Here is a 14,985-nt window from a genome sequence, read left to right on the forward strand (position 1 = left end):
GTTCAGGTCTTAAGATACTACCTACATTTTGGACTTTTTACGTCAGCGAGTTTGGAGGTAACTAAAGTAAAAGTTCAGTAAATGTAAATATTAGCCAAGTTAGACGCAGACATAAACATCTATACAAACATGATTTTGCAACTAGCCTGGCTCAATGAAAAATGCAGGTATGAATAGGTTTTTTCCTTCAATAGATGAATTCATCAATCAAAAATTGCATATTGTATTTATCTGGGGTTATCTTTTAAAATGTATTTGATCTGAAGCATGTGAAAAAACCCAAACAAACAATGGAAAAATCATTTAAAAACTAAGGAACGGGGAAAATACTTAAAAAAAAGTAATATAAAGTTCATGGGCTTCCAAATATCAGCTTAGAATGACCCATTCAGAAAAAGTCATTTGTATTGTGAACTCTACAAGAGCTGCTTTCTTTGTGGACGCTATGAAGCGCCTTGAGGCGACTTTTGTTGTGATTTGGCGCTACACAAATAAAATTGAATTGAATTGGACAGGCTGCTGGTGCTGTGAGTGCTCCGAGGTTTACTGCTTTTTGGCAAAGAGCCACATTCCCCAATATATGAGCAGACACTAGAGTTATCATGGCTATCTTCCAGCCTCTAACCCAGCATAAAGCTGGCAACTGAAACTGAAGATTATTATTATTAAATTTGAATATCCATTTTTTCATTACATGTGACCTTTGATTTTCCAGCTTATCGACCATCACTTTGTGAGAAGTCCCCATCTATGAAAACAATTTCTCACCCCTTCCTTACATCTTTCTCCATCTCTGAGTGAACGTCACACATTAGTGCATTTTTGTGGCTTTTAATACTAAATGATACACGTACAGCGTGACCAGCACCACCCTGAGCAGGTCTTTGCCAGATTTTAGAAGAGATGCTTTTCATGTGACGCTGCAAAAAGAACGCAATGAAGAGACACTTCAAGTTTAATTTTCCAACACATAAAAGGAAATATATTTAAAAAAAAAAAATGTTCATACCGAAGAACCTGCATCATTGTGGAGTCATTTACACCCGAGGGGCAGTCATATTCATATACTGTATGTGGTTATTCAGCGGCACGCACGGCCTCCTCATCCTCTGAAGCCGTCAGCTCTGCACAAAGTAAAGCGTGCACTTGCACTTGCACCGCACACGGTTACAGTTTCAAGACAGATCTCATCTATCGCTGCTTTTTAAACTGGATTGAAACACACTCTTGGACATCACAGTTTGGAAATGGCAAATGCTGAACTAGGTGTACGATAAATCAAAAAGAGAAAAAAAAAATCAAAACTTTTATTAGATTTCTTCCTTTTTTTTTTCTTTTTTTTTTTTAAATACAAACACATCTCACTTACATGGTCGATAATTCTAGAAATTTAGAAACATCACCTGAAATGCAAGGGATGTGCATAGGTGTCAAGTCAACATCTGGCTCAGTCACTCTTGGTTTATTTTTAACATTTTTGTTTTCCTTTTGGTTGAGTTCACTTTTCCAAAGAGCTGGAATGTTTTCTTTTTTTAAATTTCTTTCTGGTAATATATATATTTTGTCTTCTTTTAATTCTCGGAGGGTTTACAGAGGGACACGGGGAACACTGACTGACAGCATGGAAGCTTGCAAATGTCCACATGCATGATAACCTCATTCAAATCTCTAAAACCATTTATGGATTTATTTAGAAGAGACAGTACCCAGTAGTCCAAAGGTGCGTGTGACTGCACTAACAGCTGGAGAGGGGAAAAACAAAACAAAAAACATCTACAGATGAAAGACATTGCAGTGTGTGTGCTTTTACTGCATCTGCAGACAGTGTCCTCCAACAGCCGTGATGGGAGGGTTACTGCAGGTGCACCAACATGAGAGGACGGGACGCAGTACTGTCTCTTTAAAACAAACATCTACAAAAATGTTGCCTCCTAGCTAGTACAGACATGACAATATTCACTTTTACTCTGTTTTTATACAACACTATGAGACTAGGTCATCTGCGAGGGCAAGAGTCCGACGCTTGAATGCTGTTACGCTTTCACAGTACGCTGAGTCGGTTCCGATCGAGTGCAGTGTAGAGAGGGCTGCCCTGTCGGCTTCTGTTATTAGAGTCTTCTGTGTCGGTGTTGTAGTTATGAAGAGGGCAAGACAGCCGAGGTGTTGCTGGCGGGAAGTGGAAGAGGGGGAGAGAGCGCGAAGGCGGATGAGATGTTACGGGTCAGTACACCCAGGACACAGGGACCCACTGACTGGTGGTGCACACCAGGTCAATGGCCTCCTCCAGGTGCCTGATGGTCTCATCAATCTCGTTGTTGATGATGGTCTGGTCGAAATAGTGTGCGTAGGTCTTCTGCAGGATCTCCGACTCTTTCTGCAGCCGCTGGAGTGACTCGTCCTGAAGGAGGAGCAGGAGGAGTGAAAATGACAAAAAAGGTGAAAGCAAGACAGGACCAAAAAAAAAAAAAAAGAAATCCTTAGGGCCCCTACACACTGTGGGATGTAAAGTCTATCACAGGATTTTCCACATTTTTAGGTTCTTATACCTAAAACTAACCATCTCATTTTCAGTTTCCATAATTTTATCCACAACATTTAAAGATATCAGTGAGAGGAGCCTCCACTGCAGGCTCACGATACACTGCCACGTTAAGACCTTTTTAGAGCTCATTAATTGGAAAATGCTGAGGCTCAGTTAGGGACAGGAGCAAAAAATTCACGAGTATATTTAGTAGATTTTTACCTTCATACTCAGAACATTTCCAAAGTTACAGTGCATTGCATTGCATCCCTCCTGAAACAAGGTTTTATATACTGTGTTAGATTAAACTCAGAGAACCTAATGAATTGGCCATAGATGGTTTTCTGGCTTGAAAGGCTGACTAAAATATGGAACAGGAAGTTAGCACAGCAGAACAGACTGCCCGCCAACTTTAAAGCCCAACCCTGTGTCTGCTACAGCACTGAACAGGCTCCACACTGAACTGTACGCGTTTCACCGTGTTAGACCCACAGTGATGCACTCAACCTGCAAGATGGCTGTGTCACACAGCGTGTTGGCCTACAGCCAGCAGAGGAGGAAGAAAACAGTAAAACACAGTTGGCAGAACTTATCACTAGAATCATGGAACACACACACACACACACACACACACACACACACACACACACACACACACACACACACACACACTAAAGCATCTGCTCTGTCAGGTCTTACTTACTGGCAGTGTTCGACACCACCTGGGCATCTGAGCGGAGTGCCATGCAAACAAACACATGCAGCGTGCAAAACAAACAAAAAGACGAGTGCAGAGACGAGTGAGGAGCAGCATGCGAACTCAAACCTCAAGCCTGATTCAGACTTCAGCAGGAAATCTAAGTCCTAACTTACAACATAACCGGGAACCCTTTCAAGCCAGGTTACATGGAAGGTCAGGATGTAGGGTTGAGAGCGGTTTCTGGTTATGTTAAAGGAAGATGTAGATTTCCTGAAGCATAATTCAGGTATTACACACAGCTCAGACATACACAGTAACATGTCTCACAGTTGGGTGAAATCAGTGGCACACAATTTCAAAAGGTGACTTATTATGAATCTCCTTTAAAACACACACACACACACACACACACACACACACACACACACACACACACACACACACACACACACACACACACACACACACACACACACACACACACACACACACACGTCAAAAAATTACAGGAACACTTTTTAATCAGAGTGCAGCATCAGGTCAGTCAAACTTGTTGGATATTGACCTGGTGAGTTAACTAGCAGAGCGGGTTGTTATCAGTTTCAGCTGCTTGGTCTTAACAACAGATACAGTATAGGGGCAAGAATGAGACAATCCCAAAACAGGAATGGTATCCAGGTGGTAGGGTAGGGGTCCAGGTAGGGTCCAGGTATCAGGTGTCCTCCACCTGTACGGTGGAGGTCACCTGGACCCTACAGACACATTACACAGGTAATCCAAATCCTCCAGGATGGCACATCAATATGTGTCAGTGACAGAAGGCTTGCTGCATCTCAAGGCACGGTTTCAAGAACATGGAGGAGATTCAAGGAGACAGGCAGTTAACTCCAGGAGAGCTGAACAGGGCCTTCAGCAGGACCACTATCTGCTCCTCTGTACAGGGAGGAACAGGATGAGCACTTCCAGAGCTACAACATAACCCTCAGCAGGGCAATGCTCTGGCTAAACAATCAGAAACAGACTTCCTAAGGCCGTACGGTGATGATGCCCAGCCTAATGCAACAAGATGATGCAGGTAGTTCCTGGAGGATGAAGGTACTGATGCCATTGACTGGCCCCCACACTTGCCTGACCTAAATCCAATATAAACTCTGGGACATAATGTTTTGGTCCATCTGAAGCTACCAGGTTGTAACTCAGACTTTTTGGGCCATATCTATCCAGACCAGGAGCTCAGTGATGCCCTGGTCCAGGTCTGGGAGGAAAGCCCCCAGGACACCATCCATCACTCATTAGAAGCATGTGCAGCGTCATCAGACATGCATACAAACATGTGTGGCAAACCACTCAGTAACATCTAGAGTTGGTGCAATGAAATTCAGCTAAATGAACTAACCTGCCGGATTATTTTTTCACCTTGACTTTCAGCCCTCCATATGGCATCTTTTAGTTATGGACACATTAGCCAGTCTCCCCCCCCCGATACTGAGAGTCCCATTACAAAGTGTTCCTTTAATTTTTTTCAACAGTATAAAAATATAAGACATGTATAATGATTATTTGGAAATATAAATTAAGCAAAGCTAGTCTCCTGCAGTCTAAAAATAAAAATATGCAGTTTGTCTTTGAAGTTGATTTGTTATGCTCATTTCAAAGTACAGTAGAGTCAGGTTTGGTTGTTTAATGAACATCAGGAGAGATGGAGAACATCACCAGCCTTGTGCTGAGTGCGTCAGTCATTTTCCTACCTCATTAATGCCTGGTGTGATGGTTGGTGCAGCGATGAACACGACGTACGGGGCAAACTCGGCCGTCCGCAGGACCTTTAAGGCCTGATGAAAACACATGTTAGGGTTCAGTGTCCTTCCGTACTCCATGCATGAAGACTTGGTGCCCTCACATAAGCACGCACCTGAGGTTCAACGTCCAGTATGGCGATGAGCCCCTGCTGGTGGATCTTGCGAATGGTTTCCAGGCGCGTCCCGTACATGGCATCCTCGTGGCTGCCATACTCCAGGTACTCATTGTTGCTGATGTCCTGCATCATCTGGTCATGGGAAACGAAGTAGTAGTTCTTGCCGTTCTCCTCATCCTTCTTTGGAGGTCTGGTTGTGTCTGTGAGCACACAGGATCAGACACAGGAAGTGAGAGAATTACACCTCCCTACATGCACAGCAGCGCTCGTAAAGACTGTCGATTGTGCGTCTTACGTGGGATGGGGTAGGCGAATCTGTCAGGGAGTTTGGTTATAAGTGTGTTCTTAATATGTCTCCTGCCCACTCCATGAGCGCCTGACAAAGACAAACACAGACGGTCAGCGAGGCCACGGCAGCTGTTCTAGTGTCCTGCTGCTGCACTTGGTGTTACTCACCTAACAAAACTAGCGTTTTCCTCTTGAAGGCAGGAAGCTTCACAACCTCCTCATATGTGACAAGGTCTAGTTGGTCAAACACTGGAGACGAGAGACGCCAGAGACAGATGCAGATTAGGAGGATGTGCAGAGAACTGTGTGGGATAAAAACAGCTAGAAAACTAGAGTGTAAGGGAAGCAAGGAGGCTAGAGAATATCTAACACATCCGCTAACTACGAGGTGAAGACAAACCAAAGCAGATTAAAAATCTCAGTGAAAAAAGGCCTGATGAGGAAACAGTGGGTGGGAATAACTAGAGTTGGGTTCAGAGAGACAGATCCACTGCCCAGCTCGAATAATAATTGTTAAGCTGAAATGCAAATGAATCTCTAAAAGAAGCTTTGATCTCTCCATGATGGTTTTTTAAATGCAGGCCAGCTTCTCATTTATTCTGCTGCTCATTCAGTCAGCAGCTACACAGGAAAACTGGGATATTTCAAAAAACCTGTTCAACCTGAACCGGAGCTTTCAGTTCTACTTTTTACTCGCTGTTGGTGGAGGTTTAAAGGACACCTGTTATGCTTACTTTCAGATAGAAAGTAGACTAAATAAAGGAAATTGCAGAATGTCTGGGCTGCAGAGCGTATCGCGTGTTAAAGCTGAGCGGCTCACTGTGCTACGTGCTCTCTGCCTCTGAAACATGAGCCTCTGTGCAGCCAACATCTCAGCCTGCTGACAAGCGAAATATAACACCCACAAGTCAGCAGCTGCTGCTCAGACTGACGGTGACTGTGACAGCGACATTATATTGGACTGAAAAGGTTATTAAAAGACTGGTTACATTAGTGGACCCGTAGATGAACACACTACACCAAACGTGAATGAGAAGACAGGTTAGGGTCACCATCACAGCACGCAGTGTCTAAAAACACACAGAGTAAGCTACACGGTTTCAGTTTTGCCTCAGCCTTCTGTTGTTTTTGTCAACAGAAACAAAAGTGAAACGCTGGCAGTGACAGCTGATCTAATCTACACAGTTAATCAGAGAAGAAGAAGAGAGCGAGAGAAAAGAGGAGGAGTTGGTTGCTGTCACTGGTTGTTACTTACATGCAGAGAGGCCGTTCAGTAGGAGAAAGTGAGAGAGATGAACAGCAGGGGTCATAACATGGTTACAACAGCAGAATTACAGAACGCAAAACAGCAAGATACAACATCTGGGCAGCTGTGCAGCAGCACACAGTGCTGAGCGGAGATGGATGCAGACAGAATACTGTTGTTGTTGCTGTTAGAGAGTTTATTCACACTAACTGGTGACGTGTGGGTTGGGGGTGGTTGGTGGTGATGGTCACCAACAACCACAAGCAGCGCAGCAGAGCCCGGCTGCATCCAACTATGGAGGCATCCTGCATCTGCCTCCAGCTGTCCGAGGGGTAGCAGTGGGTACTTCCCAGGAATCTGTCACCCCGTTTTCCAGCTATAAATGATGATTGATGACGATTTATATAAAATAATAATAAAGCAGTCACACAGAATTGTGCAATCGGGTGTTTTCCAGGACCTGCAGTGATTACCATATCTAGATGTTTAAAAATGTGTTGCTGATGATAACGTGATTGCTACTAGTTCCAGGAATTCAGGAGTTGCTCATTATTTCAGGATATATGAATTTATAAGGGACAGTTACGAACGCTTCTCCGCATTTCAGTGCGTCTTTGGATGTTGGCAGTGAAGCTAATGTTTTGTGCACCTGTTGCTCTGCCTGTGAAACGTTGGCCTGACTGTTTGATTGTCAAAGCTGTGCCATTGCAGTTTCTACCTCTGCATGTCCATCTCATTGAGATACACAGCACAGGACTAACAACAAGGAATATCTTCTGCTAACATTTATGTTAACTTAATGTAATAGTTGAATGTGGGCCTTCTACTCTACTGTCTGTGAAAATGATTCTAGATTAGGCAGTGATAAAGCCAGGCTCATTGATGGAGTGTAAATGGTGAGGGAGGGAGAAATATGTAAGAAACTAAGCTTCGTGGTGTCATCACACAGTTTTATTTTTCTTAAAATTCAACCTATTTGAGGGACGTGGCGTTTTTTCAGCTTCTGAAATGGAGCATAGCAGGAAAAAGTTTGTGATCCAATGGACTAAACTAGCAGAGCTTGAAGTCAGTCCATGCGGACCGTCTTTGTAAATGTGATGAAGTGATTGTCATGAGAATAGCTCCCTCACAAGGAAAACAATTCCTGGGAAATAACCGGAAACGCATCTGACTGACACTTTAGTCTCATGGTCTCTAACATGAAACCGAGCGAAGCTCATCCCTGATCCCAAGAGATCAGCTGATCTAACTGGTTAATTATTTTGGATACACCATTTAGGCTGCTTTGGCTTGCCTACTATTACTGCAACCCCCCACCCCCACCTACCCCCCCAAGCTTTTATTGTCATGCTGTATGTGATTTAAGCAACATATCTATGGTGTGTTGTTTGCAGGGGGTTTTGCTGCTGCTTGCTTTATGCATGTGTATGTAAGGTGGGGCAGTCCACCAAAAACAAATGACAGAGGATGAAAATAATAATTGTTTTTGACTATAGTGGTTCTGACCAAACGGTTACACACTGTTGAACCTGTTATCAGTAAAATGTTGGATGGAGTTACAGCGGACTCGCTGTTTTGATTATTTTGAATTAATCACTAAATGATGGCATGCAGATAACTGTGGGTCCCATGCATTCACTAGTGTGTTACATGCTTTGGACTGTTCAGACAATTTCTTTCACAGGACGGCTTCACAAGTCCATGTGCCTGTAAGGACCTTGGACGGTTTTTGTTCATACTGTCCATTCAAAGAAAACATCCAAACATTCCATTTGAATGGAAGCGAATGGGAACAAAGTCCTCATTTTGTGCACAGAAATGCCTGAAAAACAGACTGTTCACAGGGGAAAAAACAGATCTTTACTCTGTTAATTTGCAGCTTCAGGTCAACTTTAGAACACATTTCTTTCACAAAATGACTTTAGTCCCCATTACTGCCTAAAAGCAAGCAAGGTAGGATCTTTTCAATGCCAAATTTGAAGCAAAGGAATGACAACAGCACAAGAAGAGCTCTGATTGGCACTGACAGAAAATACTGTGTCTCCGTCCTTCATATTGGTCACTCAGGGTGTTCGAGTGCACGGATTTATAGACATGCTCACAAGAGTGGATTTTCAGATGCACACACACTGTACTGTACACACGTATGTGCGCACACACACACACCCTATAGCACCCTCGGTTACATTATCAGCATGACTTATCTTATCCCATAATCCTTTGAGACAAACTGTTTGCACAGATGTGACATACAATAAAGAATGAATTAGCAGTACATTTTCCTCATTACTCAGTACACTACTACTCGACTCTCTCTGGGCTCAGTCTGTGGTTCATAGAAAACCAGAGGAGCAGTACACAAATCATAATAAGCATGCAGCTTCTTTAGACTTCTGTTCAGCTCAACATGGACATGTAGACACTGACTGGTTCTCAATATAGACTACCAAGTTCCCACATGTAATCAATCACAGCATGCACGTGTTTGTACGGGGGGGATGTGAAGTTCTAGTTACCTGAGCTACAAACTTGAGATCAGAAGTGACAGAGAAGGCCACAGTGCACCACACTGTAAACGCCCCCCTTGTTTCACCCTAATAACTTATGTAACTACTTCATAGCCACGATATTAAAATCACTTAATATATTTTTTAAACGGATCATTCTGAAATCAAAGGACAAGAATAAACAATTCCACTGTGTAGCAAACAGATCCTGTTCACCTCTAACAACCTGATCATGACTGATCACATGATTAGAACAAATATGACTTATTATTTTTAATTAAAATTGGATTTATTCTCATCTTTTACTGTGCAAATGCTTTTTGATGTTTCTTTTTTGCTGCTTGTTGACGTCACACACTAAAGCTACGTAAAGGCAAGTTTAGCCACTCAGTGTCTTTCATGCTACAGAAGTCCTGATTGTAGTGGTCGTTGACATTATTCCTTTCTTCAGGACAGAGGATTGTGTCCTGTGGTTGGACTCATTCCAGCTCCATCATCTCGGACTGCAGCTGGTGACTGTAGTCCTTCTGCTGTGAGCTGGGGATCACGCTAACCAGAGCCTGCAGTGTGTGAAGAACTGATTCATGTGCTGCTACACTGTGTATTCTGTTCGACACAGCAAAGCAGAATAAGGACTACTTTTCCCAGCAGGATGGCAGCCACACTGAAGAGACAGCTTATGACTCAGTTAATTTGTGGTTGGTAAATAATATATTTGCAGAGCAGAAAATGATACTGCAATCATTAAAAGGCTGGAAATGCCGTCTAAACTGATATTATTTCCCCCGCTAATAATGCTCTTTCAGGACCTCTTTATTACACGCGTACTAAAGATGCCCATGCACATCCTCTAATGCCATTTAAAAATATGGCTAATAATGCAGAGATCTGCTAGAGTCTGTATCCACAAGCTGCCCACATCTCCCTCAACTGCCTCTGTGCTCATATAAGATTTCTGCTACTCTGGCAGCTTTTCCTGTCATTCCTGGCTCTGCTACTTGAGATGAATATTACAAGATCTTGTTACATACAAGTTTCCCCGGCACAAACAATCTGAGAGAAAAGTGTGTGCACACACAGGGTGGGGGAAAAAAAAGCAGATGCATGCATGCAAACAGTCTGCAGCTTGTTGCTTTGTGTGCACATGCATATAAATGAATACAGATATGTGAGTGATTGTACATTGCGTACCTGCGTTGTGCTTTGCCAAATACTTGTCTTTGTACTGCTTCTTCTTCTTGCCAAACCAGGTACAGCTGGCCTGCTGCTCCTGCTTCGTCTTCTCCATGGCTATACACGCCACCCGCCTACCACACAGACAGACAACTGAACTTAGTTTACAATTAAAGCTGGACAGAAGCATTCTAGCTGTAAAGAGACAATAAAGCCATGTTGCCATCAGAATAATCAGGGGCTCTTCCCAGCATTTTACCAACTGCTATTTGAAAACACACAACTCCAACTTGTTTTTTTAATTCCTTGTGTTTTGATGCAACACAAAGTTGGGGGGAAAGAGTCTCTGACGAACTGGTACAGAACTAGAACAAAGTGCAGATAATACAACTAAGCAGAGAGACGGGCAGCGGAAATCTGAAATCTGGAGTAAAAACAGATCGGGCTGGAGGAACTGGTAATTACTTTTTATATTGTGAAATATTGGTTTATAGACTGCGTTTTTAAGATGTCTGCATTTTTTTCCTAATAGCTTAGTGAAAACTTTCTCAAAGCGTAGATGATCACTGTAGCTAGTTACAAGTTATTTTCAATACACCACTTTGTAGAGTATGATCCCGTTTAGAGTGCACAATAAAGCAGGGAGAAGTGGACTTCCGAAAGAGTTCAAAAACAGTAATTCACAAACCAGGGTGACATCTCCATCTTTACAGTTACTGTATTGGTCCTGGATTTTTTTCTTTTTAAATTTTTAGTGGGAACTTTTATCTTCCTGCCATCATGCTATCAGAGACTGCGTTGCTCTTCTCACCACTCCTGTAGTTCTGGTGACGGGATGAGGCCGGCTGTGCCATTTTTAGTGTTCTCCAGCTTGCCCTGCCACCAATTGTGATCATCCTTGGATATGATCTGGATGATGTCGCCCACACGGAAGCGAATGCCGGCCTCCTTGCAGGGGATGAGCTCATCCTTGGAGGGGTCATATTCAAACTGGGCCCTCACGTAGATCTGCGGTGAAAAGCACAGATGTTAGACGGGTAGTATGTAAGCTGAATGACGTGGTGGGAGAGACGCAGACGGGGGGGGTAAATGTGTCTAGATGATGTGCTTTGTTTTGCATATCATGACAACTAGGCCTAGAGTAATGAGCAGTGGATTCTCAGGGGGCATGGGATCACGGGGTGGGGTGTACTGTTGAGAGGACTTCCTGTAGTGAGATGAACCCAGACACTGCTGGGCTATTAATGAGGCTCTCAACTCTCTGGTAATTACAACACAGGCATTGTTTATGTGTCCATTAGATCAAACTACAAGTCGTTATCCTGCTTTAAAACTTTTCTAAGCACACAGCTGATATTTTTCCACAGTGTGTGAGGAAAGTGAGGAGGCAGTGTTTGACAGGTGTTTTTTCTTTTTAATTTCTGGGGGAGTTGGGGGGGGCAGAGGAAATCTGTCTCTTACCTTCACTGACATTTTGTCCTTGATTGGAGGTCTGGATACAATCTAGGATTTGAAAGCATCACATACATCATGCAGCAAAAACGGCTAGGTAACGTCTAAAACAGCAGTATGGCGGCCGAGGCCGGTGGCAGGGAGGAAGGTTGTGGGTTAATAGCAGAGTTTAGACATTTACTTCTCATTAATGTGGCAAATTATTAGGCAGTTCAGTGGCCTTTAAGCTCTGCAGCTCTAAGGCTGCTGAGCTTGCAATACAGCATCGTATGTTGTGGTCTCCACTGCCCCCTGCTGGTGTGTCCTTTATATGCCACTTTTCTTTGAGTTTCTATCACAGCATTGAAGTTTTTGTCAGTTGCTTTGGATCGGTTCTTGAATGATAGATGAAGCTATTCCGGAACATTTAGTCAAACTACTGAGAACAACTCCCCACAATTTACACTAATTTTGGTTTTATATGCATCAGAAAAATAGATAATATTCTGTCATGAACAGTTTTACTATTCCAAGTATGCTACATGAGTTCATTGTGCAAAGCATCACGTGCTCCGCTGAGCCTACATATGACAGTCATGATGAATCTGCACCATGGCAGACTGATCATCATTCCGACTTTGTAAATACGACTTCCTCTGTACTGCATTCATTGCTAATCTGACTTTATCTTCTCCAATACCTTTTACTTCTATGGCAGCTTTTCTCTAATAGCATAACGTGCCAAAGTAAAACCACAAATATGAACGGTGTGGCAAATACACACTGATTAAACTTAAAACAGCAGTTTATTATTACTATTGTTTTTATTATTGGCAGTAGTATTAATCTCTGGCTCTCTTCCACAGTGTCTTTTTCCCCGTCTCCCTCCCCTGATGGTTGATGGTCAGCAGATGGCCGCTCTTCCTACTGTTGCCAAGGTGGTCATCTAATTGTTGGGTACTTTTATATGACTGTTGTTGCAATATGGTGCTGTATAAATAAAATTGGATGAGAATGAGTACTGGAAAATATATTTTTAAGACTTGAATGAAACCGACATATAGCGTTTTATACAATTAGAGCAGCCAGCTCAGATAAAGTATTTTATGGACAAGAGTCTGTCCTTGGAATAGGACTAAGGATGTCAGGCAGTACAGTAAGAGTAAGACAACAGAATATAAGCAGGTACACAAGAGTACATATCCCCCCCAAACACAATCCAAGCAAATGTGAGTGCTCAGTGTATGATCAGTATTTAAATGGTATCACTGTGATTCACAGGGGCAGTCCGTTATCCTTGGCCCTGAGCACAGTTTGGGTGAAGATCCATTATATTATCATTGTGCACAAGTTAAAATCTAAAATCAGTGCCATACGAGGAACACTGATTGAACCTTGGAGGGTTCAATCGCTCATGCCATGGACAACTCGTCATGGCATGAGGTCATCGGCCCTTTGACCGGATGAGCTACATTTTTTTTTTTTTTTTTTTTTAACCCTTGTATGGTGTTCGGGTCCGTGAGACCCGTTTTCAGTTTTTCTCAAGAGAAAAATTAAACAATGAATTATTTTTTCAACCTGAAATTCATTGGCTTTGGCTTATTTTCTGTGAAGAACATAAATCCGAACTAATTTTCAATGACCGAATGCTGTACCTCCCCCCACGCATTTACATTACATACAAGGTGTTCGGGTCCACTGGACCCAGGTCTAGTAAAAGTGTTGAAAGTGTAGGTCCTGTGTTCCCACACTCTGTCCTCCTCCTTTCTGGTGCTGCTGATAGTGTTTTCTTCCCCTCCTGCTCCGCACAAAGTTGCAACATTGTTGAAAATTCAACTATCGACACCGTCTGCTCTTACATTCCCACACATTTTACCCTCTTTCTTGAGGGATCCAAATTTTATTTTCTCATACCCTGTCCCACCTGCAAATTAGGGGCATAATACTATAAATAAGACTTTGCCAGTGTGGTTCTTTATCACAACTGATCAAGATGGCAAAAGATTATCTACTGCGAGGGCCATCCAATTGATTTTGGAAGAGAGAGGGGCTTCGGATGATGATGTTGACAAAGAGGTTTCAGAATATTTCACATTTCTGAAAATTCAGTCTGACCATGACTTTGAAGAAGAGGATGAGGTTGAGCACCATTTAGTAACAAAACGAAGACGAGTACCCCATCTGCAGCCAGCTCCAGGACCAGAACAAGCCCACCAGACAGCAAGTGAAGAAATATGGATGTCAGTAACTGGTGACATTGAATGGTCTTCTTGCCCAAGAAATGAGCCACCCTGCAGAGCTGTTACTGTGATAAGCCAGGGCCAACACGGCTGAAGTTACTCATGTGCAGGACATCAAGTCTTCATTTGAGCTTTTCATCCCAGATTCCATCCAGAAATTTTTTCTGCATTGCAGTAATCTAGAAGGAAGGTGTGTTTTTGGAGAGAGGTGGAATGAGATGGACCAAATTCATCTAAGAACCCCAAAGGCCTACTTTGGGGTTCTTATCCTTGCTGGAGTTTTCAGGTCCAAAGGGGAATCCACAGAATCCCTGTGGGATGCAGAAACCGGCAAGAACCTTTCCGTGCATCAATGTCTCTGGAAAACTTCCACAAAATTTCCAGGATTATTCCTTTTTGATAACCGAGACGACAGACCAGCTCGACGGCAGAGAGACGAGCTAGCTGCCATCAGGGCAGTGTGGGATAAGTATGTGCACCACCTCCCCCTGTTTTACAACCCTGGGCCTAATGTCACCATTGATGAGCAGCTGATCCCATTTAGTTGTGAAACATATTGCTTCACGTGTAAATGTGTTGTGTCTTTCCACTCACTCCACTTGATTATAACTGATTAATTTTTTTATAACATTTTATAAAAAAAACAACAACAAAAAAACCCCGAGAAGCACATTCATTCATAAATGTGATCTAACAAAGGGAAAGGGAAAAAAATTAATCATGTTTGCTGTTCATATAGCTTGTAATTGGGATGAAGTAAACATCTGTTGAGTAATTTAACATAAAATTGTTTGATAGTGTTAATTTGGAAAGCCAAAACTCTAGCGGGTCCACCAGACCCATGAACACTGGCTGAGTAACAAAAATACGAACACCACACAAGGGTTAAATGTGCCAAAGCAACTGAGGAAAAACTGCAAAATCGTGTGACAGTCATGGTTCTGGATAAATAATGTTGGATTAC

At 42.8% G+C, this 14,985-nt stretch overlaps 1 protein-coding gene across 16 annotated transcripts in view; it reads right to left on the reverse strand.

The window, feature by feature from the left end:
• Positions 1–937: 937 nt before the first annotated feature.
• caska (calcium/calmodulin-dependent serine protein kinase a) overlaps positions 938–14,985 on the reverse strand; it is a 175,464-nt gene continuing 161,416 nt past the window's right edge. For 5 of the 16 annotated variants that reach the window (XM_014412513.4, XM_014412515.4, XM_014412507.4 and 2 more), the window contains 9 exons: positions 11,812–11,853; positions 11,162–11,358; positions 10,369–10,484; positions 5,593–5,673; positions 5,432–5,512; positions 5,134–5,336; positions 4,970–5,053; positions 3,225–3,251; positions 938–2,398 (listed from right to left, as the gene is read on the reverse strand). In XM_014412513.4, the coding sequence (XP_014267999.1) occupies positions 2,222–2,398; positions 3,225–3,251; positions 4,970–5,053; positions 5,134–5,336; positions 5,432–5,512; positions 5,593–5,673; positions 10,369–10,484; positions 11,162–11,358; positions 11,812–11,853 (1,008 nt within the window). In that variant the 3' untranslated portion in view covers positions 938–2,221. The remainder of the gene's footprint in view (positions 2,399–3,224; positions 3,252–4,969; positions 5,054–5,133; positions 5,337–5,431; positions 5,513–5,592; positions 5,674–10,368; positions 10,485–11,161; positions 11,359–11,811; positions 11,854–14,985) is intronic. The other 11 variants (XM_014412517.4, XM_014412521.4, XM_014412519.4 and 8 more) reach the window with 6 other exon arrangements.

This window comes from Maylandia zebra, linkage group LG16 (genome assembly GCF_041146795.1).
Source record: "Maylandia zebra isolate NMK-2024a linkage group LG16, Mzebra_GT3a, whole genome shotgun sequence".
In the NCBI taxonomy this organism is placed as follows: domain Eukaryota; kingdom Metazoa; phylum Chordata; class Actinopteri; order Cichliformes; family Cichlidae; genus Maylandia; species Maylandia zebra.